The sequence below is a fragment of the Chiroxiphia lanceolata genome, chromosome 7 (assembly GCF_009829145.1).
Source record: "Chiroxiphia lanceolata isolate bChiLan1 chromosome 7, bChiLan1.pri, whole genome shotgun sequence".
NCBI classification, from domain to species: domain Eukaryota; kingdom Metazoa; phylum Chordata; class Aves; order Passeriformes; family Pipridae; genus Chiroxiphia; species Chiroxiphia lanceolata.
This window is the reverse complement of record NC_045643.1, coordinates 16,064,594-16,090,953: the sequence shown is the minus strand read 5'-3', so window position 1 is coordinate 16,090,953 and position 26,360 is coordinate 16,064,594. Positions and strand designations below refer to the sequence as shown.

The window sequence follows — 26,360 nt, the reverse complement described above, 5'->3', positions numbered from 1 at the left end:
AAAGCTTACCAATCACTCCTAAGTGTGCTGCAGCTTTAGCTTCACCAACCATGACGCTGTACATTCCGGTATCTCCTAGAATAGTGTCTTTAACCACAAGTGTCCTCTTCTTGCCATCTGAAATGATGTCGTACTTATCACCAGGCTCCAGGACTGTGTCACCTCTCAGCCACTGTACTTCAATGGCCTCTTTGGATACTGTACAGACAAATTCGGCTTTTTCTCCTTCAAGCACCTCAAGATTTTGTGGTCTGGTAAGAAATTCTGCTGCAAGTTCTGAAAGAAAACATTTTTGTAGATATATATAATTTTATTTTATTTTTACTTGTGAAGGGAGCAAACCAAATTGTGTATTCTTTCTGTTTTTGAAATATTTTTAATTTTATTCTTTTTTTTTTTCCAGAAAACAAGGTCACCAAAGTAACACTTACCGTGTACAGTAAGTTTTCCTGTTGTACTAGAGCTTGGGAGCTTGCAAGTATATTTGCCAGCATCTTCTGGATGAGCATTATGTATAAGAAGAATTCTCTTTCTACCATCAGAAATGTGTTCAAATCTACCACCATCAGGCACCTCTTCATCTCCTTTAAGCCAAGTAACTTCAGCATTAGGCCTTGAAACTTCACAGATCAATTTTACAGTATCATTTTCGTTTACTTCAAGATCAGGAAGATTTTTTGTGAAAACAGCCTCCTCCTCTGCAAGAAGAATTTTGAAAGATGATTAAAGCTTGTCATAAAAAAACCCCTCACATTTTTTATTTTTCACATATTAGATTGTAAAACACTGTGTTTACCTATCACTGTAAGTAGGCCTGAAGTTCGAGCTGTTTTTGCTTCACAGGAATATTCAGCTTCATCATCAAAGACACATTTATTGACAACAAGAATGTGTTCTGCACCTTTGGAAATTATATCATACTTTTTGCCTTTTCTGATTTCCATGCCATCCTTAAACCACTTCACCTGTTTCAGAACAAATTAACATGGTTATTAATAGTAACACACTCATCATAGATTTCAGTTGTATTTTCTTTTATAACTACGTAATAGAGTTGTCTCCATTAGTTGAAGGAGTTACTGAGATTAAAAAGTGTTATTATTGACCTTGACACCTGGACGAGAAATTTCACATTCAAACCGAGCAGATTGTTTTTCTTTAACCTCAAGGTCAGTTAGAGGTTTCAGGAACTCAACACGAATAGCTGTAAGAGAAAAGGAAATGTTTAGCAGAGGAAAGTCTACAGTAGAGAAGAAAAAAATTGTTGACACTGATATTATTATTAGTCATGGACACTAGTACATAGCTTTTATAGCATCTAGACATTTTGCAGGAAACTGTAAATTACTCACGTTCTACATTGAGAAAACATGATGTCTTAAAATCCTTAGCATCACAGCTGTATGTTTTTGCATCGTCCAGTGTGCAGCCGTGGATGATGAGTTTTCTGACTCTGCCATCAGAAATTATATCATACTTCTTCGATTTGTGAATTTCTTCTCCATTTTTGAACCATTTAACTTTTGCATTTTCCCTGGAAACTTCACATTCTAGTATTGCAGTGGCCTCCTCTTCAACAGTCTGGTCCTCAAGTGGTTTAGTAAATTCAACAGGGGGTTCTAAAAGAGACAGATGGATTTTTTGATAGAAAAGATCTAAATGATAGCCAGTATTCTGCTTATACAGAACAGTCCCATGCTATTTACTAATTTTGCTTGACTGAATAATCAAAAAGGCTCTTGGATGTCTCTGCTGAAGGTTTTTTAAAACTTTATTTCTAATGCACAGGCATGGTTTTGTTAATTCTGTTAATTTCCTCATTTTCAGCCTACTGTAAGATTAGACTGAATGATATCCTTATCCATGGGGTTTTTAATTACAAATCATGACAAATCCTTGCAACTCAGTTTCTTTGGCTGAACCATACCCATGCAATCTCAGTGACTCTAAAATTACACTCTGGTCTTGGAGGATTTTTTTTTTAGTTTTTCCTTGAATTACTGGATTAGTGTGTGCCCTTTTTTTATTTCTTAATATTACACAGCTTGCAAGTGTACAAGTGGGTATACAGACAGTGTTATATCCCTTGCCTGATTGTACAATTATGCTCTCATAGGTTTCTGGACATTCCAAAGAACAGAAAAAGCCACCAGGAGCCATAAAGGCCAGTATTCGTGGGTCCTCTTGAGGCCAATTGAATGTTCAAGTCTGCAATAAAGCCCTAGAAGTCCTAATGAACTGATTCATCTCCCACATCTCATACATTTTCAGTATTTTTCCCTTTCTTCAGCTCTTCTGTGAAGAGATTTTTAACTAGGTGGCTTTTTTAGTTAGTAAAGTTATCTACCCATCCAATGTCATATATATGATCCTGCTCATTTGATATATGGTGTATATTCACATCCTATTCCAGGGTGAATAATGAATGGACCATTAATACTGATTATAGTTTAACTAAAATGACTGACTTACCTTTCACAAAAAGATTTGCTTGAGTTCTGAAATCTTTTGCTGTCAGTGATACCTCTCCTGCATCTGTTAATTTGACGTCTCTCAGAACAAGTGTGTGAACTCTCCCTTCAGCACGTGTCACAACCTTAAAAAGTAAATTAAAACCCCTTTGTAATTATCTACAACAAATATTTAAGAAATATTTCATGAAATAGCATTGCTATTTATTATCTGTGGAGTTTGGTTGCCCACTTTTATATGAAATTTTGATACTTTCCTCTCGTATATACTAGATATAGCTCAATCCTCAATGCTTTGAGGATTTTGAGGCCGACTTGAGATCATGTCTATTTTGAACAGATAAAAAATAAGCAAATCTATGGGGAAAAGTTGGTATTACTGATGGCTACATCTAAAGTAAAAACTTACAGATATAAAGAGGTTTGGCACTGCGCACACACACACTTCTGGAAATGCAATTTTGACTTTACATTCTGCCTAAAAGACTAATTTTTGTGCAGAAACTACTTTGTAATCATGGTTTTGTATTGGGCTACTCATACAAAATCATCCCTTTTCTCTAGGAGTGGACGTGGGGGTCCTGGGGGATTCAAGGACACATCCTGCACTGCAGCCATCAAGAGGACTGCTACTTATTCATGCTGTAAATTTTAACACAGCTCTTGAAGAATTCTTTTTATCTATTTTCAGAGAAATATGTGACTAGGTGGTAGATGCTGGTTTAGAAAAATAAAGGTGAAAAGCGAGCTTCTGCTAAGGAAAAAGGATAAAATAGTGAGTTGCTTTTGAGAAGGTAGCCCCTTTTGTTTCAGAGTGAAGGAAGGAAGAAAGAGGCTGTCCTTCCTCCCCAATGGTCACTGTGTCCCTGAAAACTCTCTCTAATGAGTATTCATCTGAAAGAGACTGAGATGAAGCCAAATATATATTTGACCAAGATAAACAGCAAAGATAAACAAAGAAGTCACTTCAATCAGTAAAGGTTATATCTGTGCAGCTGAAAAGGTTTGAATTAGCAACAGTTAAAATGAAACACTTCTACAATAAGATTGATTCTTGAAGAGAGTTGTAAATATGTTTCAAGAGTCTATTTTAAATGGGTAGAAAGTGATACATTAAGTAAATATATGGTTTACTCTCAATTTCTTCTTGATAAAATTTCAAGTGAAGTCAAATGACAGTTTTGACTGTATATGTAAACTGAATGAAAATCTCAAATTTTTTTTCATGTAATGATAGCTCAGAAAGATAGACCAAAATAATGTTCTATCATACAGAATATGGAACATAAAATATTTTTCTTCCTAGGCAGTAATAACTATCAATCCTCTGCGCTGATCAATAGTTTTTCACATTTTCATTCTGAAACTCAGAAATAATTACCTTGATTTATTTCATTCCTCATCTGTTGACTTTCAACTTTGTTTATCTGTCCTTAAATATTCTAATAGGGTCCCCATCACCATGATCTGTTTTTTTCCCCCTATTTTTATATTCTATTTCTTTTATGAAATAGTTTTTATTTATGCAAATTTGGTGAAGCTTAGAAAGATCTATCAAAACCTGAAAATAATATGTTAAAATTTGCATTTAAAAGGACAAAAAGTTACATCAAAGCATTATTAGCAGCATTATTACAAGTTCTGAAACTTTGCTAGGTCATGTAATGCCTTGAAACTTTTCTTTCTGTGAGGTTTCCAACTTCTATTTTCATTTGCTTTATTTTCTTTAGGCTTAGTATGTAAAAAAGAAGTCTTAAACCCAGTAATAATCCTTTACATTTCTTAATGTATTTATTTATGTTTCTTTATTTATTGCCCCTACCATTAACTTTAAATATTAAATTGGTTGCATTTCAGGCTGCTCAGATCTCAGAGTTAAGAGCCAGCACGTGATGAAGGGTTAAAAATAGCTAGTGAGAAGTGCTTGACAAGCAAATCTGCCCAGAGAGTTATCTGGAGAGCCAGAACAAATGCCTGAAATGGAATTTGAATCCTCTTAATCCCCTTATATGCAGAATTGGACTGCAACTCAGCATTCAGGAGGAAAAAAGCTTTTCCTGATAGCACCTTTCAAAATCCTCTCACTGTAATCACAAGTAACCTGAGCAAAAAGTATTCAGCATCCCTGGGCTGAGTCTCCAGCAGAACCAGACACAAAATCACTGTTGTAATGATTGATATTTTGGAACCTTAGTTTCCCTTGTATAACAAATATTTGTAGTATTCCAGAATACTGGAATTTCTAGGAAAAAAATTGCTATATCTGATTTACTGAGGATTTATCCTTTGGCACAGTAGCACTATAATATTGCTGTGCCTTAGTACTTCTATTGGTAGAAAATAAATAAGAAATAAAGAAGGGGAAGAGACTTAAAAGAGAAGAAGAAGGAGAAAACATGAAGAAAAGTAAAGTTTAGTTTCTTTACCTTATCACTGGGCTCCAATTTCTTTCCTTGCAGGAACCACTCTACCGGGATTCCCTCATAAGAGAGTTCACAATCGAAGGTTGCTGATTCCCCAGCTGTCACTGTTACATCCTTGAGGGGTCTCAGTAAGCCAATAACTCGAGCTTGGTAAGGAGAAGACATAATTTTCATATTAGTCACTTCTACCCAAGAAAGAGTTGCTGTTGCCCTTATGTACTAATCTCCATGGTGGCTTCCCTCAAGAGAGACAGACATCGCTATGCTGCTCTTTAAATTCCCTAAATAGAAGAGGCCACCCTGGGTTCTTAGGGGAGGGCTGGTCACCTACAATTTCCTATTTGCAGAGCGTGTTTCTTTAAATTGAACAAGGTCAGCAAGAAAGTTGCTGTGCATCTGTCTCCCTGCCAAGCCTTGCATGCCTGTTGCTAGATAAGGCATGTGTTTTCCAAAATAGCGAGGGCTAGGATTGGAGAGGGAAACAAGTGGTCTTCAACCGTGTAGTCTGTCCCTGTCCATCAAGCTCTTAACCCTATCCCCAGATATCAGTTATCCTATCCTCTCCAGTTAACATGATACTTTCATGCAGTAAAGACTTTGCTTGCAATAGTTTGATTTCATAACAGCATATGATGCCAGATCATGAAGCAGCCTTCAAGGCCATCTCCTGATTTTTACTTCTCCTATACAAATAAATTATATACAAGGTTAAAAAACATATAGGATGTTCGTAAACTAAAAAATTAAGATGATTTGAGTAACTAATCCTTGAGTTGCTATACTTGAAAGGATCACTGGGGATGCAATACACTATAGAGATTTTCCACCCATTCCCAAGAGGCAATAAGTACCATGTTTTTGCTTCATTAATTTCAGTTTAAAAGACACTTACGTTTCACTCGAAGGTGAGCACCAGACTTGGCATTTGCTGCTTGGAAATCTACTCCACCAGCTTGATCTAAGCGTACATTGTACAGTGTAAGGAAGTGCTTTTTGCCTTCTTCCTTGATTTCACATTCCTGCAAAAATAGAATTGAAACAATTTTTTTGTACTCCTCACCACAAGAGCCCCTACTTTTCCTCATACCATGCATTTGTTTTCGTCTTCTCCATTCACAAACTTAGGCCCACTGCCAAATGAAATACACCTTAAAAACATTCATTCATAGGCCTTTCCCTTCAAAGTCTCTTCCTAATACAGTCTGCTTTCTCTTTGAAAGAAAGAGAAAGAGGCACCACATTTGTCTGCTGATTAACTAGCCAATATATCAATATATAGATCAGTCAGAGGCCTAGTTCCCCTAAGGGAACTAGAAATTGTTAAGCTTGTGCTGTGACCTTTACTTGAAAAGACCTTTCCTTCTCTTATCCAGAGACTGATTTCATGGAACTTCCGATCTTTGTGCATTATTCACATTTGTACCATTACATCAAGGAATTGCCAAATTATTGCCAGTTGTGATTGTATTGTTTCTTTATTTTCCAGATCCTTTCATCGAGGAATTAAGAATATTTGATTAAGCTCTATACAATTTTATACTAATTTTAACTGTCATAGAAATGAAAAAGAGTTTGAAAATATGATCTACATCTATTTAAACCAAACATAACTCAAAAATTGAGGTAAATGCAGGTAACACAGAATTTGTATTTTTAAATGCCATTATGTTTAAGTGAATTATACAAGGTCTTTGCACTTTGGATGTATGATTGTTAGGGACTAGTAATAGAGAATATACTAATTTATGTAAAATAATTTATGTTTTAGCCATTTTATATAACATTTTGGATTAAGTCTGTACTACATTTTAAGAGTTACTAATGAAAAAACCCAGTATTTTTATTACAGTAACCCTTATTGAAAGCATAAAGAGATTGTTTTTAGTTTCTGAAGCCTCCTTTACACCCTAGCTCCCTGCAAATTGTTGAGACATACATAAAAAACATCCTGAAATATTTGCTTACAGTTGATTCAGTAAGGGGTTCTCCTTTTAGCTTCCAATTCCCATGGACACCTTCCTCAGAGATTTCAATGTCAAAACGGGCAGTCTCTGTCTCGATCACCTCCACACTGTATAGTGGTCGTACAATCTCAATATCCCGGTCTGCAGAAAAAAAAAAGTGATTGACTCCCGCAATGCCTAACAGATCCCACAAGATCTCTACTACAGAGCAGCCCACTAAAATCACCATACCTTCAATATTGAGTTTAGCAGAGGTTTGATCAGTACCACAGTCACAAGTGTACTGTCCAATGTCTTTCTTCAAAGCTTTCTTGAGAATAAGGATTCTCTTTTTACCATCAGCCTTAATAACAACATTCTTCGATGCAGTAATTGGATTGCCATCCTTCATCCACTTCACTGGGGCATCTGCTTTGCTGATTTCACATTGTAAGATTACTTCATCTTTCTCCACGGCAGTGTAATCCTGCAGCTTCCCAGTGAAGTAAGGGTCTCCCTCTGCAAGCAAAAGTTAAGATGTTTCAGTCTGAAGTTTTAGTCTTTCAGAAAAAACCAATTTGTTTCTACCATAAAATACATTTCTTGTTTATGTCCTGCAAGAAGGATTAAATATAGTCCTAATAAATATTTCACAGGTCTGTTGTAAGAAGGAAAACAATAAATATCTAAACCCCAATTCTTTTTCTTTTGATGTTCTAGGAGTTTCAGAGCACTGTTTAAGTTATCTAATAACTAACTTCGCAAGAGTTGCTTGAAATTTTAAAGTTATTTTAATCATCCTTTGTGAATAGGAAAACAGAGACCGAAAGAAGAAAAAGAAATTGTAAAATTTTCAAAATCACATCTAGATTTAGACTAACCCCAAGAATTTCTGATTGCCATTTTTTATGAATAAGACTCTTCTCACAATATACATCAGGTAAATTCTTTTGGGTATTCTTACCAAGAACAGTGAGTTTAGCTTCTGAGGATTTGCCCATAGCTTCTACTTTAATCTGAGAAGTGTCATCAATAGTAAGATCTTTAATTGTGAGTGTATGGAATTTGCCATCATCTGTCATTGAAACCACTTTGCTGGTATGTAGTCGTTGGTCATTCTTGAACCAGGCAACAGAGATATTTTCATGAGAGAGTTCCACAGTGAACTCTGCAGTTTCTCGTTCCTTTTTGGTTACATCCTTGAGAGGAGTAATGAATTTCAGGCGGATACCTATAACAAAGTAACATTTCATTAACAATAACATTATCAATAAAAACTATTCTAGTACTATGATGCAAAACTTTCCTGGGAAGGCAAAGTCTAACAAACCTTCAATAATTAGCTTGGCACTTGTTCTTTTATCCTCAGCTTCAAATGTATATTTAACTTCATCCTCAAAGGCAACAGATTTAATAATCAGAGCATGCTTTGTTCCGTCTGAAACAATTTCAAATCTTTCATCAGGAGTGATCTCTTCTGTTCCTTTCAACCAGCGGAAAGTCTTGGGTTCTCTGGATACCTCACATTCAAACTTAGCTTCATCCTTTTCAAAGACCTTCACATCACTTAGTGGAGTGATAAAGATGAGAGGTAATTCTGAAATCAAAGAAGAGATCTTTCAGATCAGTGATAGGTTCATATAGAGCTTTCTGATGCTAGATTTGTTCTAATGCCCTGAAACACATGTGGTAATATTGGCCAAATGCAGACTGTACCTTTCACTTTCAGATTAGCAGCACTTTTAGCATTAGCAGCTTGGAAAGACACTTCTCCAGTCATATCAAGGTTGCAGTTATGAAGGACAAGAATATGCTTCTTCCCATCTTCAATGATTTCACAGTCCTGGTGATAAAGAAACACACCCCCCACCCCAAATATGAATATTCTAAGAAACCACCAAAAAAAATTATTATTAATTATGTTTTTCTGCTGTAAATTATGGTCTGAAAATAAAGAAGTAAGCTTACAGGAGAAGGTGTTAGGGTTTCTCCCTTTAGCTTCCATACAGGATGGACATCAGGCTCAGAAATTTCAATTTCAAAGCGTGCTGTTTCACCAACAAATACCTCCACTCCATACAGTGGACGCTCCACTTTAATTATGCGAGCTAAAATAAAAAAAAAAATCAAAAGTTCACATCTGTTTACTCACAAACTCCATGCCATAAACATATAATATTGGAAAGGATCTCAACTCTCTCCCTATTCCTTCTTTTGGGTATTCAAATGCTATGACCAATAAGTGTTTACCTAACCTCTTTTTAAAAAGCTGCAAGTTTTGGCAGTCTACAGCATCCTTCTATAATATGTCTGAAAATTTAGTTATTTTTAGTAGGAATATTTTTCTTCATAACTAACCCAGATATCTGTTACAGTGAACTAAACTAACTGCTTTTTTCCTTACTGTAAATTGACAGAGACTAATATATCATCACTGTCTTTGCAAAAGCCATTTATATATCCTCAGATATATTGTCTCTAGTAAATACTTCTAATAATTGTAAAGCTAGATATTTCAGCTATTCATTGAGACAGCATGCTTTCTATGGGTACATTTTTGGTCTTGTACTCTAGAGAGTGTCTGTCTACACCATTTTACAAAGGTTTCAGTACTTTCCTTAGCTAAGACATGATAACTTACACTCAACGCGGATATTAGCACTTGTCTTGTCGGTTCCACAGTCACACTCGTAAACACCCTTATCACTCTCTGCAGCTTTCTTGATCTTCAGGATACGGCGCAAGCCATCCGTTTTTATGGAAATTCTGTTGGAAGCTACTAGTTCTTCACCGTCTTTATACCATTTTACTGGCACATCTTTGCTAAGTTCACACTCCAGAGTAATATCATCTTTCTCTACAGCACTGTAGTCTTGTAACTTCACAGTGAAATATGGATCGGCCTCTACAAAAGGCATAGTGGATACGTAAAGGTAAATTAGTAAAATGAATTTACTAAAACATCAATATTTTGTCCCTTTCTACTTATAAAAATTGTTAATACATATCATATAGCATATTTTAAATTATTTATGTATTACCTAAGACTTTGAGGTTGGCTTGTGTGTTCATGTCCTTGACTACGGCCTTTATTTCAGAGATATCATCAAGTGTTACTTCTCTCATTTCTAATTTATGAACTTTGCCTTCTGAAGTAATAAAAACTGTTCTGCTTGTATGAAGTCTCTTGTCATTTTTGTACCATTTCACTGGCATATCTTCATGAGAAAGCTCAAATTGAAAGTGAGCTGTTTCCCCTTCTTTCACTGTTTGATCCTGTAGAGGTGATATGAACTTCAGCCTCACACCTGTAATGTAGACACATAAATACCATCAGAAAAAAGACTAATGTAGTTCTAAAAGATATATTCTTTATTGATTTTTTTATTATTTTGTTCATAAGAAAATACTTGCCTTCCACAAACAGTCTTGCTGTGCTCTTCTTGCCATCAACTTCAGCAGTGTACTCTCCCTCATCATCAAACTGTGAATCATTGATAACAAGAATATGCTTCTTTCCATCTGCAATGATGTCAAATTTTTCTCCAATCTTGAGTATATCAGTGCCCTTAGACCATATAACATTGGCTTCTCTGGTAAGGACACACTCAAACCTTGCTTGGCGCTTCTCAGGAACAGTAACATCTTTCAGGGGCACAGCAAAGTCCAATTCAATTTCTAGAAGCAAAACATAACACGTCATTTGTAACGTGCTCCACGTGAACTCTGTTTAAGCTGGTATCGTACTCCATGGTGCATCATACCTTTTACTGTCAGGATAGCTGTAGTAACAGCGTTAAGTGCCTGATAAAGGACTTCACCAGCTTGCTCTAACTTGACTTTGTGTAAGGTTAGGAAGCGTTTTCCTCCTTCAGCTTTGATTTCACATGTCTGGAGAGATGACAGAGTTTGGTAAATACAATGCCAATGCCTTACTGCCAGGTTTTTTAATAAAAGATTTTATAAACATTTTATATGCAGTAAAGAGTCAGGGAGAAAGACTGAAATGGCTTTTAAAGTTAACACTTTCACTCAGTAATTTAAAAATGGAGTAAATTTATTCAGTGTTCCACACTTCTTTAGAATGCCAGAATAGTTCCTACAATGTATGTAGGATATTTCTATTATTGTCTGAATTACATGCTGAAATCCCTTAAGAAAATGAAGGCTTTCAAAACTTAGCTTTTATGGCATATTATCCTTACTTAGAGAACCAGTGTTTTTTCATCAACATAAAGTTTAGCCTTTCTATGTTCTGGACTGAGTAGCAATGACAGATCTTGCCATAAAGACTCAAGGAACCTGTTCACAGAGTTTAATATAAATTAATTGTGTTGTAAAATTCAAGGATGCTTACAGGTGAAGGTCTCAGAATTTCTCCTTTCAGCTTCCATTCACCAGGAATATCATCCTCAGATATTTCTGTATCAAAGTTTGCTGTTTCTTTCTCATAAACTGTAACATCCTCTAATGGCTTCAGAAGTTCAACTTCACGTTCTAGAATGCACAAATGAACACATATATAATTAGGTCAAGTTTTGATAGAGCTTTATAGTAATTCAGGTTACCTCTTTTTTTTATTTAGATGTTTTTCAACATTGGCCTATGAGCTGATTAAATATAATAATAAAAAAAAAAAGATTTCTTACCACCAAGGGTCAGTTTAGCTGGGTATCTGCGACCTTCAACTTCCACTGAATATTCTCCAACATCAGCAGGGCCAGCATTCTTGATTTTCAGGAAAATTTTATTTCCTTCTTTCAAGATTTCTGTCTTGTCAGTGGGTTCAGCAGGAATTTCCTCATCTCCTTTAAACCATTTAATGTTTGGTGTATCCTTGACAATGTCACAGCTGAAAGTAGCTGTTCCTTTTGGTTTAACATGTTGGTCTCTTATGGGTTTTACTAACCAGTCCCTTATAATCTCTGCATGACAAAAAGTTACAGAAGAATACAGCTTAGTAGACTTTTACTAAAAACAGATGTGTCATAAAAAGAAGAAATAGAACTAACAGATTTTGTATTACAACAAACTTTCAATAGCTGCAAAAATCTTATCTGTCCATTTATATTGTAATAGTAGGAGAAAAAACTTTCCTGATTTTAAAATAGCCCAAATATCCTAGAGAGAAAAGAGAACATGATTTTGATTGCTTACCTACTACCTTAACACAAGATGAGCATGACAGCTCAGAGTCTTCCACAGTAACAGTGTAAGTGCCAGCATCAGCATCATCTGAATCAGTGACCGTGAGAGAATGTGACAAACCAATAACACCCAGAGCAAATTTCCCAGGCTTGGCTTTGATGATCCTACCATCCTTTCTCCAGACCACATTTCTTTCTTTGTTAAGCTCACATGTCAAGTACAGTGGCTGGCCTTTAATGACAGTAGTTTCTTCTTCAAGTGTTTTCACAAACCGCACTGGGAGTTCTGTGGGAAACACATAATTTTGAATTGTTCAATTATATACAGAACATGTGATGCAAAAATACCTTATATAATAATATGTGTAGCGATTGAGAGAAAAAAAAGGATGCATCTACCAACTACTGTAAAATTACAAAGCACCAGTTCTTCTAGCTTGAGGAATAGCTAGCCTAAATTATTGATAAATTTGAAACAGGGAATACCTTCAACAATGAGTTTGGCTGTAGAGGTCTTCTCTTTGTTTCCCAGTCGTAATACACAAGTATATTCACCAGCATCAGACAGCTGGACATCAATAATATGCAGCTTCCTATCTTTGCCATCAGCAATAAACTTGTGTTTTGGGCTCTCTCGGATGTTACTTCCATCTTTCATCCAGCTGGTAATTGCAGTGGATGGTGAAATAAGGACTTCAAAGATTGCAGAAGACCCAACAGACTCAGCTTCTTTTAGCACTATATCTTTCATCTCCTTGACAAACTTCAGGGGTACAGCCTTAAGTTGGTAAGTGAATGGAGGCTCTTCAGGAGGTTTTTCACCACCACTGCCTGGCCTGAGTTTCCTTCTTTCTGCATCTGCTGGTGAAGGTGTCTTCTTGGCTGTAATTCAGATTCAGAAATGAATAAACTAATCCTGATTCATTGCTTTTTGTTATAGGTTGGGTTGATTTTGGTTGGGGTAGATTTAATAGCCTTCACAGAAGCTAGTATGGGGCCGTGTTTTGGATTTGTGTTGAAAGCAGTGTTGATAATACAGAGATGTTTTTGTTATTGCTGAACAGCACTTGTGCAGAGTCAAGGTCTTTTCTGTTTCTCATACTGCTCCACCAGTGAGTAGGCTGGGAGCGCACAAGAAGTTGGGATGAGACACAGCCAGGAAAGCTGATCCCAGCTGACCAAAGTGATATCCCATACCATATGGTGTCATGCTCAGTATATAAAGCTGAGGGGAAGAAGGAGGAAGGGGGGAGATTCAGAGTTATGACATTTGCCCTTCAAGTGATGGAGCCCTGCTGTCCTGAATATGGGTCAACAGCTGTCTGCCCATGAGAAGTGCTGAATGAATTCCTTGTTTTGCTTTGTTTGTGTGTGCAGCTTTTGCTTTCCCTGTTAAACTGTCTTTATCCCAACCCGTGAGTTTTCTCACTTTTACCCTTCTGATTCTCTCCCTCATCCCACAACGAGGGAATGAGTGAGTGGCTGTGTGGGGCTTGGTTGCCAGCTGGGGTTAAACCATGACAGTCCTTTTCAGTGCCCAGCGTGGGGTTTGAAGGGTTGGAGATAACAGGTTTGATTGGAATGTGTTAGATTGAATTTAAATCTGTTAGTGCTGTTTAGCTATTAATCGACAGGCTCCTGTGCTTGCCATGGAGTTTGCTTGCCCGACTGTATTGTTAGAGTCTAATGCTTGCTAGTTGCTGCTTTTTGCTCTTGTTGCTGGCTGTAGTGCTGCAGTGCTGACCATGTCACTCTGCTGTGCCTGGGAATGACTTGGCAACAGCCATTGGGATGTGCCTGGGCTGGGCAATGGCCTGGTCATCACTGCTGTTTGTGTGCGCTGCTGTGCTGGACAGGCTGGAGTTCCAGTGTGAACTCAAGGCAAAGGGATTGTGACCTGTGGATGAGTCCACAGTGGAGCAAATATCCACCTGCAGCCTGTGAAGGACCCCATGCTGGAGCAGGTGGATGCCCATAGACAGCTGTGACCCCAAGAGAACCTGACACTGGAGCAGGACTGGTGACCCTTGGGGGGACTCATGCTGGAGCAGCCTGTTCCTGAAGGACTGCACCCTGTGGAAGGGACCCATGCTGGAGCAGTTTATGAAGAGCTGCAGCCTGTGGAAAATACTCACATTGGAGAAATCAGTGGAGCACTGTCTCCCGTGGAAGGGGCCCCACACTGAAGCAGGGAAAGAGAGGTTCCCCTGCAGCCCATGGTGTAGACCATGGTGAGGCAGGCTGTCCCCCTGCAGCTCATGGGCTCTAATGGTGGAGACTAATTACTATAGTAGGAATCCTATGTTGCTAGTTGGACTAGGAGCAATGGGAAGAGTTCATTGCCATGCTAAATCCTATAACCTGGCCCAAAAAGATCAGGGGTGAAGATTTTAATGGATATATCTTTAAATCACTGTAACCCACTATTTAAGCTGTATGTTACAGGAATTACTATAACAGGAACCACGCAAACCAAAGGAGGAGAAGCCTTACAAGTAGAAGTGCAAGTGCAACAGTGACCCAATTTGAGTTGGTTTTGGTGCCGAATAACTCCATGTAATACACCAACTCTTCTGTTCTGAGTGACCACCAAAACAGATGGAGCCCAACATCATGGACAAAATTAATTCAGTGGATATTTTGTGGACATGAGTAGACATTTTATGGACATTTTACTGTGCTAGTTCATCAACTAAGGGAATGATATCTGTGCATCATACCAAAGGATGGGAAGGGTTGTGATGGTTAATGACGTTGTACTGAATAGTGTGGGACCTGAGCATGATGTAAACAGTATAGAATAAGGGGTGGATAATGTGCTGGTTTGGGCTGGGGGAGAGTTGATTTTATTCATAGTAGCTTTGTATGGGGCTGTATTTTGAACTTGTGCTGAAAACAGTGTGAAAGAGCGGCTGTGTGATACTTGGTTGCCAGCTGGGGTAAAACCATGACAAGGTTTGTAGTATCCTACCTTTGACTGGACTGATACCCTTTGGAGCTTCTTCCTTTGGTGGCTTGGCCTCTGAAGTAGAACAACAATATTATTAGGAATGTAGTTAAATAAATCTAAGACATTTATTCTACATATCAGATTTTTAATGCCTTTAGTTACCCTACATGTACAAAGAGAAGAAGATATAAACATATGCATATATGTTTATATATGAACTTATACTGTCTATATCTCAATGGTAAGTTCAATATCTTGAAGTATGGGAAGCAGTAGGGATTAACAGGCAGCTTAGAACCTCCTAGTTTCTCTATGTATTGTCCTGCCCCTTCTTTTGTATAATTTTGCCATTCCTTGATACTAGATTTAAATTAGGTCCTTGATCAATACCCACCTGTCAGCCCAAATAGTTTCAGTACCTATTAAAATTATATGTTGGCATTTTTTTTAGAAAAAGCACACACTTTTACTAATGAATACAACAAAAGTACAATTTGTGTAAACTAAGTACATGTCTCAGGACAATGCAGTACTTTCACAAGTGAGGGATGTTCTGTCAGTAACCTAATTTGTGATGAATCATCTCAGACTTTTGAAAATATTACCCATGCTATGTTGCTTCTCATTATTTTTTTGTGAAAGGAAATATAAAAGATATTTTTAATGGGAGAATGATATGAATGAAATGCAGGACAGATTTTAGTGTAGTGGATGGAAAAATGAATACTAGAAAAAATGAGTGAGTTTTTCTGAGAAGATAATGGCAGACAAAATGATTTACACAGTCTTATAGAAGTGTAAGACTAAGACAATGAACAGTAATCACACAGATGTATGTACAGACAGGTAAGACAAACATGTCAAGAGTGGCTGAATGCCAGTACAGCCAGCTGACAGACTATGATGAAATTGTGAATGGTGTTACTAAAACATCACAATGGCAAGTGATATTCTCCTGAAGCAAACAGTACAAGCACTTCGTGGAAGAATTCAGCATCAATCTTCCTCACCTCTCTTTGCATGAGACTTTGCAGGAACATCCAAAACTTCACATGATTGTCCAGGTGCATCCAAATTCTTGTTTTCACTTGAAAGTCTAGTGGCCTGCTCAATCAGATGAGCAGGTTCTGATATCTGGTATTCTTTCTCTCCTGCTTTCTTGGGAGTTATTATCTTACCTATCCTTGAGGAGTAACTAACTTTTCCATTTGCATGTATTTCTTTGCTTGATGGTAATTTGTCTGAAAGCTTTCCCTTCTCTTTTGTCATGGTATCAGTTGTGCTTTTCCCAATGTCATGTTTAGTTGATGTTTTTTCATCTGCTATACCTTCTGCAGATTTCATTTCTTCACTTTTATCTTTTCTGCTTTTGTGAACTAGAGCCTCTTTATGTTCATCCTGAACAGTATGAACTTGAAATTGTTCTTCATCTTGACTCCCTGGTGGCTGAATAGCAACTTTCTCTTTTGACTCGGATCTGTCAACTACTTCATCTTTGACTCCCTTTTCATTTTCCTCTATGGAAGCTTCGCTTTTGATCCCTTCTGCTGTAAACAGTGTATCAAATTCTTTTTCCACAGGCAGCTTTTCAGGGACATTTGATTTTCTAATTTTGTCTTCTTTTGTGTGACTGCTGAAGATAGTTTTCTCCTCCTTCTCTGGTATAATCCTTTTGCCTGTTTTTTTATCACTTAGCAGTGCTTTCTCAGTCAATAATTGTCCTGAACCCTCCTCATAATGACCTTCTTCTTTCTCTGTAGAATATTTTTCTCTTACTTTCCTTTCTGTTACTTCTGGCTTAAGAATAGATGGTTTAAAGACTAGGTGAGGTTTTTCTCTGGAAAACTCCTCATCTTCAATGGGGTGTTCTAGGTCAACATCTTTTCTCAATGCTGGTTCAGCCTCCTCAGATAGGTCTAAGGAATGTAGTTCTGGTGATGTAAAGTCCAGTTTCTTACCTTTCTCATAATCTCGAGTATCTTCCATTTTCTTTGCTTCTTTTCTAAAAATCTTATCCATAGAAATTTCAGCTACTGTGCTACCAGATTTATTAACCCATTGAGTTTTACTTGGTATGTCATGCTCCTTCATGGATTCTCCAAGAGGAACTTCAGATTTCTCTAGAGTAAAACCTCCTCCCTCATTTTCATTTCTAAGCAGAGGAGTTTCAACTATTGCTGCCTCTATGATATCCTGTACAAATAAAGTCTTATCCTTAATGTGAAATTCTTCAGGTTGCAAACTTATTTTTGATTTTTTCTCTTTTCCTAGAAGTCTTTTCTGGTCCCTGGGCTGATGTGGCTTTTTGGGTTTAGGTACGTAAGTTGACTCCATTTCTTCTTTTCCATGCTCAAGAATCTTTCCTTCATGAAGAACATTAGACTTGTCAGAGCTTTTCTCTATGGCACCTTCCCTATGAACAAGTAATTTAATTCCATCCTCTTTTTCTTCTCCAGAATCTCTTTCCACATGTTCAGATGTTATAGAAATCAATTTCAGTTCCTCATCAGGTAGTGGTAGTTCATCCTTTGTACAAGTAATGTGATCTCCTTTGACCTCTAATTTCTCACCTGTAAGAGTAGTCTTTCTTGAAACTACAGGTGCTATTTCTGCTTCCTCTTCTTCAGAAGCTAGAATGAAATATTTAAGATCAACTTTCTCCTTCTCATCTCTCTCTGACTTCAGTATTCCATCAGCTGTTTCCAGTGAGATTTTGTACTCAAGAGGCTCTATTGTATGAACTGTCTCCTTAGGACTTACTTTCTCTTTTACATGCAAACGTTTTTCAACCAAAATCTTCTTTAACACAATTGACTCAGGCTTTTCTTCTTCCACTGGGGGCATTTTACCTCTGTGCTTTAGTACAGATGGTGCATCAGGCTTTTCTGAAGCTACAAAGGTTTCACAGGTAATTTAGAGAGTTAAAATCCATAAGAATAAGGATCAAGAACAACACTTTTAAGATTTTAAGACAAATTTTCCAGATATACCTGAAATAAAATTAACACAGAACATTTTTTCTCCACACAACAGAAAATTTACAACACAGTCACAAAAGAAAAGAAAGATAAGAATGGCACACATGAACAGAAGACCTGTTAGTATTGTCTCACCACTGTTAGTATTGTCTCATTAGATCACCAATTTAAATCCAATCCAGGTTAAAAGTAGCAGAAAATGACAGCTATCTGGCCACTGATGTAAAATGGGTTAATTATGCCACTGGAGGCCTGGTTACATCACCAGATCAGTGGCCCAGAGACATTCATGACTAGGCTTCTCAACTGCCCAAGATCTGTAACATGAGGCCCTTTGAATGGTGGGCAAGCAGAATGTACATCAGTTCTGCTGGTGGAGCACAGGCTCAGAGTGTTTCAGAGGAACCAGAATCTTCACAGTTTTTTTCCACAGTAGGCTATGATCCGGGTAAGCCACTTTTCCTCAGGACTTCAATGACAAGTTAAAATCAGAAAATTGAACAGCACAATTGATTGTTTAGAAACGTGTAACTTCCCTTTTTCTACAGAGAAAATACAAGATGCAATTCAAAGACAGACATCAGGACATAAACAACGTGAAGGAATCAACAGAATACACAAATTTCATTGTAGGACAACAAATGAAGACAGACATATCACCATCCAGAAAAAAAAGAACACAGATTTGTCTCCATAGTATATCAGAGACACTTTTAGATTTGGTGACAGTACCTAGAGTAATAAGATCCTTGAATAGGGCCTCAAATCTTCCTGTAACAAACGAGTTATTGTACAGCTCTTCTTTTTTTTTTATCCTGAAGGTATTTAGGTATCTCAGAGAGAAAAACCTTATAAATAGCATAGAATAAACATAAATACCTGCTTTCTTTCCAACAACTGGGGCTGTCACTGGAGCAGTAACAGCAGGTGCTGGTTCTGCAGCCGGTTTTGGAGATTTTAGAGCTGTAGGGAAGAAAAAAGAATTCTAGTTTTAATACAATATTTTGTTTTAATTTGATATTCTTTAAAATGTTTTGTAGATGGTATGAAAGTTCCACTCTTATTAATATCAAAGGCATTTGTTTAATGCCTTTGATATTAATGCTGAGCCATCTTGTCTAGACAGTGCTTTTGCCAAAAAGGGTTGGACCAGTTTACCCTTGATGTCCCTTCCAACCTGGTATTCTACGATTCTATGAATATCCTTTCAGCCAGAAATCTCTGAATAGAAAATGCTTCACCAATATTCATGACTAAAGAATTCTTACCTACTGCAGGTTTAGGTTCAGGCTCAGGAGGTGGCACAATTGCTTGCTTAGTTTCTGTCATTTCAAACACAGAAATTACAAGTGGGTTAATTTACATGTTTTGTAATCACATTGAACATTGAAAGTTAGAAACAACAGAGAGAGATAAATGAAGACAGAATTTATTGGTTTATATTTTATTCGGCCGAAAAGCAAGAAATTAACTTGAGATGTATCTTGGAATGCAAGATACAACGGAAAAAAAGATGAATTTTTCAAGCGCTGAAGAATTAAAGACAACAAGAAACCCAGAAGAATTTAAAATGGTTAATCTTGACACAGTAGTTATGGGCAGACTGGATGACAGTAATGTATTAAGTTAATATAGCATGATATTCAGCACTGAATATAATTTAGTTGCTGCCATAAGGAAAAAGAGCACCACACGTCTGTACCTTTTGGTGGTTCAGGCACATGTTTCTCCTCTTTTTTTATGGCGGGTATCTCAGTTTTCTTCCTAGGAACTTCTGGAACTTTAAAATAATATTTTAATTTTTTAAGATATAATGAATCATCTTGAATCCCCAAATACAGTAACCTTCAATGCATTTAAAACTTTCATTGTTTTCACACATAAAAGTTGCAGATGTTCATAAGGTTTAGGAATATGTATTTCTTAGAGTGAGATTTGAATAAATTTGAAACAATAAACGGGGAAATGGACAAGTATTTGTAAAATGTTATATAAAAGAATGCTTGGATTATGTTTCACTGTAGTTATACTTTTATGCGTATTATAAAATATTTGTAAAGTTCTTTTCTGTACACAATAAAGATTGAAAAACAATCCCAAAATGTAGAATTCTGACCCAAATGTGAATGTCAAATTTGGTTGTGCTTTCAGCTAACCTTTGACTTACATAATTAGGTCAATGCAAGCCATCTTTTAAAATCTCACTTTCATTCCTGAATTTAAGAGAATACCACTTAACAGAGGGATTTTATTTTTTTCTTTAAATTATAATTTACCAAATAGATTTGAATGCAATCTAGTACCTTCAGGTTTCTTAATTTTTTCTACTGGGGTAGGTACTGGTTTAACTTCTGGTTTAGGTTCTTTTTCTGGTTTAGGTTCTTCCTCTTCAGGTTTCTTTTTAAGAACTTCAAAAGAAAAGGAATTTCAGTTTTTAAAGCACAGGCAAACAAAGAATAAGACAGTGAACAAGAAAAGATTAAATATATATTATCAATCATAAAGAAACAGGAAAGTAAAATATATAGTTCAATACAAATGGAAGATTTTTGTAACTATTCAAGATACTACTCTGAAAGTCTTTTAAAATATAAATCAATTAGGGCAAAAAGAAGGTTTTATTAAGAGTAGTGCATCTGAGAGGAAAGATGTCAATGTTAACTGTCTATAATGGAATAAAATTTCTTATAATATCATACATTTATTCACATATTTAAACAATGACTTACTATATGTAATTATGAATTAATAACTGCAGTTAAAGATGATTTTTAGGGAAAAATGCAGGAATATTATTAAACTTCTATTGACTTCAGAGAGAGAACAAGACTAAATCTTCACATATTATATTTGGAGAGCTCGAATTTATATAATATCTATTTTTCATTTTATTTATTTCACTTATTTTTGTCCTCTCAAACCTTCATCTTGGATATCTAATAGATTGAAATATCTAATAGATTGAAATAACTGATGACTGAGAGATCTGAAAAGTGCAATATCTATATTTTAATATGTTCTCTGAAATTTGAAGGTTGGCTGCAAGGTATATAGGCACAAATCATCTGTCTGTGGTATTTCAGAGAGAATTGAAATTAGTGCTTATTTTTCTAAGCAATAGTTGAGCACAAAGGGACTCAGAATGTCCCAGACTTTGCAGGAAAGTGGACTGATGTCCAATAGTACCACAGGATTCTGTGATCTGTGCACTACTTCTAAGAAAACCATAAAACAGAGTACAGAGGCTACATATGTAACTTTAATAACATTTACACTGTCACTGGACAGAGGTCCAGAAGCTGAAGACAGCGGAAAACTCTCAGCTCTAGTGTAAAGAGAGTTATAGGGAACTAGATTTTCAGTGTTCTGCTCTGTTTTCATTACAGACCCTTTGGATCAGAGAGACTTTCTGGCTATCTTCACTTCATCCCTGCAACTACAAAAGCTTTTTCCAAGAAAAAGCTATGAGATAGTATTTGATTATGTAATTTTACATACCACACACATAAAACAATTTTACTTAGGGGAACATGCTGAACAAGGTTAATATGCTGGGTTTTTTACAACAGAGCCAAGTTACTATACCTCTTTTCAAAACAACTTCTTCTTTTGGTGGAGGAGTAACCTCAGGAATTACTTTGCGAGGTTTCTTTACAAGTCCAGGCACTTAAAAGAATATTATTCCAGATTTTATTATAGGTTCATAACAGTCGTAAGAGCTAACCAACAACTAGCCAGTCCAAACATACAAATCAAATGCTGGTTCACTACTGAATATTAAAAACAAAGGTAAAACTGCTGATATTGAAGTCAATAATTATAATATACTTTCTATATTATTTGCTTACAGCTGTCACCTAAGCTTATACATAAGAGAAAGTTTTCATACAAATCAACAGAAGAGAAGCATGGTTCGAGAAAACTATAAAGGTTATGTGTTCAAAAAGAGTTATAGTAGCATTTTTATTTCCTTTTCCTCTTCCATTACAGACTTATGTTACATATCTATTCATCTGAGCTGACTGTCTGTGATATTCATATGGATCCAATGTAATTTCTAAATTTGGAACAGCATTAAGAAGAGATGTTCACTGCTTAGCTGCTTAGTTGATCTTAAACTCCAGTACATATGAATAATATAAAGGAGCACTTGTAAAGTGGCTTGCTCAATACACTATTCCTTCCCATCTCTGGTAAGTGTCCTCTCACAAAAACAAGCTACATTTCAGGAAAATAATAAACTAGGTATGTTGGAACAATGTTCTACATATTTAAACAGTATTTTATATTTTATTTTTCCCTAAGCAGAAAACCAAAGTGAGCATCTACACAAGTTATAAACCCCATAAAAATTCTCTCACTTTTCTATGATTCTGTCTATTGCATCTCAAGGATTGCATGACATGAGATTAAACTGGACATAAATAGAACACAAACATGTACACCCAAGACAGGGGTGCACTGCTGAGCATAATTTAACATAGACAGCTTTTTGATATATCTGAGTCAATTAAAGAAGAAGATACTAAGAACTACAACTCTGGGCCCATGAGAGGCTTATTTTAAGTAAGATCCTTATATTAGCTAGGTACCTTTAGCAGGTGGGGGTTCCAATTTCGGAGGCTCACCAGGTTTTGCAGTCACAGCTTTCTTCCTTGATTCAGGAGCTTTAAAGAAAATTATGTGAATTTTACAACACACATAATTAGATAAAAAACAAAAAAGAGCCTTCTAAAAAATCCAAACAACTGATTAATACTATTGATGTAATAGAAGGACAAAAGCTGCAAAGCAAAGATTCTTGCTGATTAACTGTTTAGAAAAAGTCAGATGGTCTGTAGGAAGCACAGTTGATTTGAAACCCAAGTTCATATAGTAACACCAACAAATTATTGCTGGGGATTCTTTTCATTTGCAAGAACACGTTAAAGACAGAAGAATTACGTTAAGGATAGAAGGAAGTGTTAACTTGGTTAAGATTGTTTTAATGAATTGGTTTTTTCCTGTTGAAAAGAATCCATGTAAACTGACTTGGCATAACACATAAAATATAATGAGAGACTGAGCATTAGTAAGGCACATCATTAAAGTGATAGTAAATTAGAAAAGAAATAAAAAAGACACAAAATGATAACTTTAAAAGCACTCTTTTCAAGATACATCAGTATAGTTTTAAAAGATTATATGTTTGAGTTTCCACTGTTATTTGTGGCTTCAGATGATTATACCTTTAAGTAGATCTTTTGCCAGTTTAATATCTTCTGTTGGTGGAGCAGGTGGTGGTGGTTTTCGCTTTTCAGGGACCTTCTTTTCAGGTGGCAGCACTTTAAATAACATTAGGTAGATTTAGAACAAATATACTGTGATGGTGGTTATGTGAAGAGTAAAATACAAACCTAAAGACCACCATTTTCCATTTCCAGTGAAACCAGTGAAAAAATATCATTGAATTAAATGGGAGCATGAAAGAGCCTTAGGTTATTGCTTCATAGCATGCACACAATAGAAATATCCAAGCTGACTTAAAAAAGCATGTCAATAGCATGAGAACAAAGGTGAACACCAAATGATGAGAAGACTCGTGTGGACAAGAAACAAAATGAAAGCATTTAAAATAATCTTTAAGTTGTACTTAGAATTAAATGATCAGAAATAATTTGCAAAACATATCAACAAAGGAAAAATTACACAAAGACCTACAACATACAGACACGTGAAGAATGACAGAATGAAGAATGCCCAGTAATTAAAGAAAGGTATCTGGCAGCCTCTAGGGAAGTACTTTGTATACCTTCAACTGGTAAAGCTTCTTCGACTTCTACAACTGGAATTTCTTCTGCTTCTTCAGGCTCAGTCTCCTTTATGATTTCATATTCTTTAAAGAATATTAACAACTGGTGTAAGTTTTCAATTATAAGATGGTTTCACATGAACAATTATATTGATATAACTACAAAGAAAGCTACTCCAAAAGACACAGACGAATACACATTAGGAAAACTAATCACTCAGTATCTGTTACCTTTGTGGTAAATGCAATATTTTGAGAAACTACTCTCTTTCTAAGAATGAATCTGGGTTATGTGAAGAATAGTATTTTTTATGTATATAATATAAACTAAACATTAAATTTGTGGATGAGATGTAATAGGAAAGAATGAAATCTTCAATGCTCTATAATAATTTCAGATTACAAATATGAGGGTTTGAGAGACTCTAATTTAGTGGGAATTTACTATTATTTTAAAAAAAGGCATAGTTTTTTAGGTATATCCTGTGCAGGAGCACATACTATAATTCCAAAAATGAAAATATAATAGTAGATACAAGAAATATTGACTGTTATTACCTAAAATAGGAAATGAACAATTCACAAACATCACAATGGGAAAAAAGGAAAACATCTATTTTAAAGCTTATATTTAGAAGAAGAGGACAAAGGATTGTCCTTATAGTAATAGCTATGATGGCACAAACCTTCACTTGGTAGTGATTCAGGTATTTTGGGAATATCAACAGGTACTTTCTCCTCTGAGACAGGTTTCTTGGTTACCTCAGACACTTAAAAAAAAACATTGTTTCTTTTATTTGCGTGTATATAAATGCACATATGAAACACACAAAAAACAAAGACACTTAGCACACAGTAACAGTGGTCATAATCATGAAAGACTGTGCTCCAGTCTCTCTCAAGGTAGTCTAAAAACAATTATCACATTTTATAGACTCAGTTGGGAAGAAAGAAAGGAGAAAATATAGAAAACATTTATTCTCAGGAAATGTCTCCTGGCAATATATACCTTTGGTTGGAGAAGGCTCTGTTTTTTCTAATTGTGACTTTTTAGGTGTAGTAAGAGGCACTTTCTCTTCTGGGACAGTTCTCTCTGGCACTTCAGGTGCTTTAAAGATATTAGTAAATTTTCATTTTTGTGAATATTAAGATACATATATATACATACAATAATGAAAAGTGCAACGTCTAAAAAGAGTAGGGCACACAAAACATAAAGAATAATAAAATTTTAAGTGACATATTATTAATTTAGCTCTGCATACATCAGTGAAACAAGGGGAAAAGTATCCAGAGAATAGAGAAAAGAAGAGACTCAGTCACTGATGTATGTACCTTTAACTGAAGGAACTGTATGTTTCTTAAGGACAGGCATAGGCTCTGGTACTTTCGGCACAGTCACAGGCTCTGGCTTCTTGGGCACAGCCAAAGGTTTCTTGGGCACAGCCACAGGCTTCTTTGGCACAGCCACAGGTTTCTTGGGCACAGCTACAGGCTTTGGGGGAATGACCACTGGCACCTCCTCTTCTGACTCTTTCTCCTCAGCCACTTCAGGCACTTTAAAGATATTAGTTATTTTTACTTGAATGCACTAAAGGTCATGCATATATAGACTCAAAATGACCAGATGCTGCTCTCACCCCTTCCCACAGAGTGCAGAGGGGCAAGGAACACTCAGTACTGCAGCAAAAAAATCCAGAGGGCATGGAAGGCTCTTTCAGAGCACCACCATATACCTTCAGCTGGAGGAGCTTCTGGCTCTCTAGGCTCGGCTACTGGTGCCACTTCTTCTGGTGCTTCCACCTCCTCTTCCTCTTCCAGGACCTCAGCCTCAGGCATCTCGGGCACTTCAAAGATATTAGTGCGTTTCATTTCACATTGTTGAAAACACATGCCAAGTAGGAACAAAAACCAGGGCAACAGAGACACAGAACATCACAACACCAGCTCAAAACCTCACACACCCATGCAGCACTCTTTCCCCAGCACGCACAACCCTGACAGTCTCAGTCAGGAATCAGAGACAGCCTAAGAGAGGGTAGGACAGTGCTTAGGAGAAGAAGATTAAGTATCTCCTTTGTTAAGTTATCCATGAAGACAGGTACCTCTGGGTGTTGGAAGCTCTGGTGCTTTGGCAGTGGCCACAGGTAGTTTTTCCTCACGAGTAACCTTCCTGGGCACCTCAGGTGCTTCAAAGATATTAGTAACAGTCAGTTTTATACAATAAAGAGGAAGATGCACAACGAAACATAGACTGCAGATGCACTCATGAAAGTAACCAAACGGGCCTCACAACATCAACCCATGTCTCTCTCTCTCTCTCTCTCTTGCTCTCAGACACACAACACCTCACACAGCACAGGCACAGAGGAGTGATGCCTAGTGAGTTCTGTGAGAAAACTGTTGGCTATGTTTAGGTACAGCTTGAGGTGTGAATTAGGACACTCTGCTCTGTATTTAGCAGCCTTCCCTCCATGGGAGGAGAGACTGTCATTCTCAGCCCCACTGGGATCTGGCTTTTCTCTGGGACCAACCCCAGCCCATATCTAATCTCTGCCATTCCCCATGAATCTGCTGGTGCTTGAAATTCAGCAGTCTGGGTAGAGACAGGGTGAGGAACACAGTAGTTCTCTTTTCTCCCTATTTTTGTCCTCTAT

General features: G+C 36.6%; 1 protein-coding gene across 1 annotated transcript in view; it reads right to left on the bottom strand.

The window, feature by feature from the left end:
* TTN (titin) overlaps positions 1–26,360 on the bottom strand; it is a 241,520-nt gene that overhangs the window by 87,270 nt on the left and 127,890 nt on the right. The window contains exons 157-186 of the mRNA XM_032694032.1: positions 23,141–23,236; positions 22,505–22,579; positions 21,498–21,578; positions 20,216–20,320; positions 19,615–19,692; positions 19,181–19,234; positions 18,792–18,875; positions 14,956–15,006; positions 12,471–12,866; positions 11,995–12,270; positions 11,487–11,762; positions 11,195–11,334; positions 10,602–10,728; positions 10,252–10,515; positions 9,879–10,145; positions 9,479–9,742; positions 8,806–8,945; positions 8,554–8,680; positions 8,168–8,434; positions 7,802–8,068; positions 7,090–7,356; positions 6,860–6,999; positions 5,787–5,913; positions 4,898–5,040; positions 2,473–2,596; positions 1,353–1,619; positions 1,107–1,204; positions 797–965; positions 432–698; positions 10–276 (exon numbers count right to left, since the gene is read on the bottom strand). Of these exons, the coding sequence (XP_032549923.1) occupies positions 10–276; positions 432–698; positions 797–965; positions 1,107–1,204; positions 1,353–1,619; positions 2,473–2,596; positions 4,898–5,040; positions 5,787–5,913; positions 6,860–6,999; positions 7,090–7,356; positions 7,802–8,068; positions 8,168–8,434; positions 8,554–8,680; positions 8,806–8,945; positions 9,479–9,742; positions 9,879–10,145; positions 10,252–10,515; positions 10,602–10,728; positions 11,195–11,334; positions 11,487–11,762; positions 11,995–12,270; positions 12,471–12,866; positions 14,956–15,006; positions 18,792–18,875; positions 19,181–19,234; positions 19,615–19,692; positions 20,216–20,320; positions 21,498–21,578; positions 22,505–22,579; positions 23,141–23,236 (5,304 nt within the window). The remainder of the gene's footprint in view (positions 1–9; positions 277–431; positions 699–796; positions 966–1,106; positions 1,205–1,352; positions 1,620–2,472; positions 2,597–4,897; positions 5,041–5,786; positions 5,914–6,859; positions 7,000–7,089; positions 7,357–7,801; positions 8,069–8,167; positions 8,435–8,553; positions 8,681–8,805; positions 8,946–9,478; positions 9,743–9,878; positions 10,146–10,251; positions 10,516–10,601; positions 10,729–11,194; positions 11,335–11,486; positions 11,763–11,994; positions 12,271–12,470; positions 12,867–14,955; positions 15,007–18,791; positions 18,876–19,180; positions 19,235–19,614; positions 19,693–20,215; positions 20,321–21,497; positions 21,579–22,504; positions 22,580–23,140; positions 23,237–26,360) is intronic.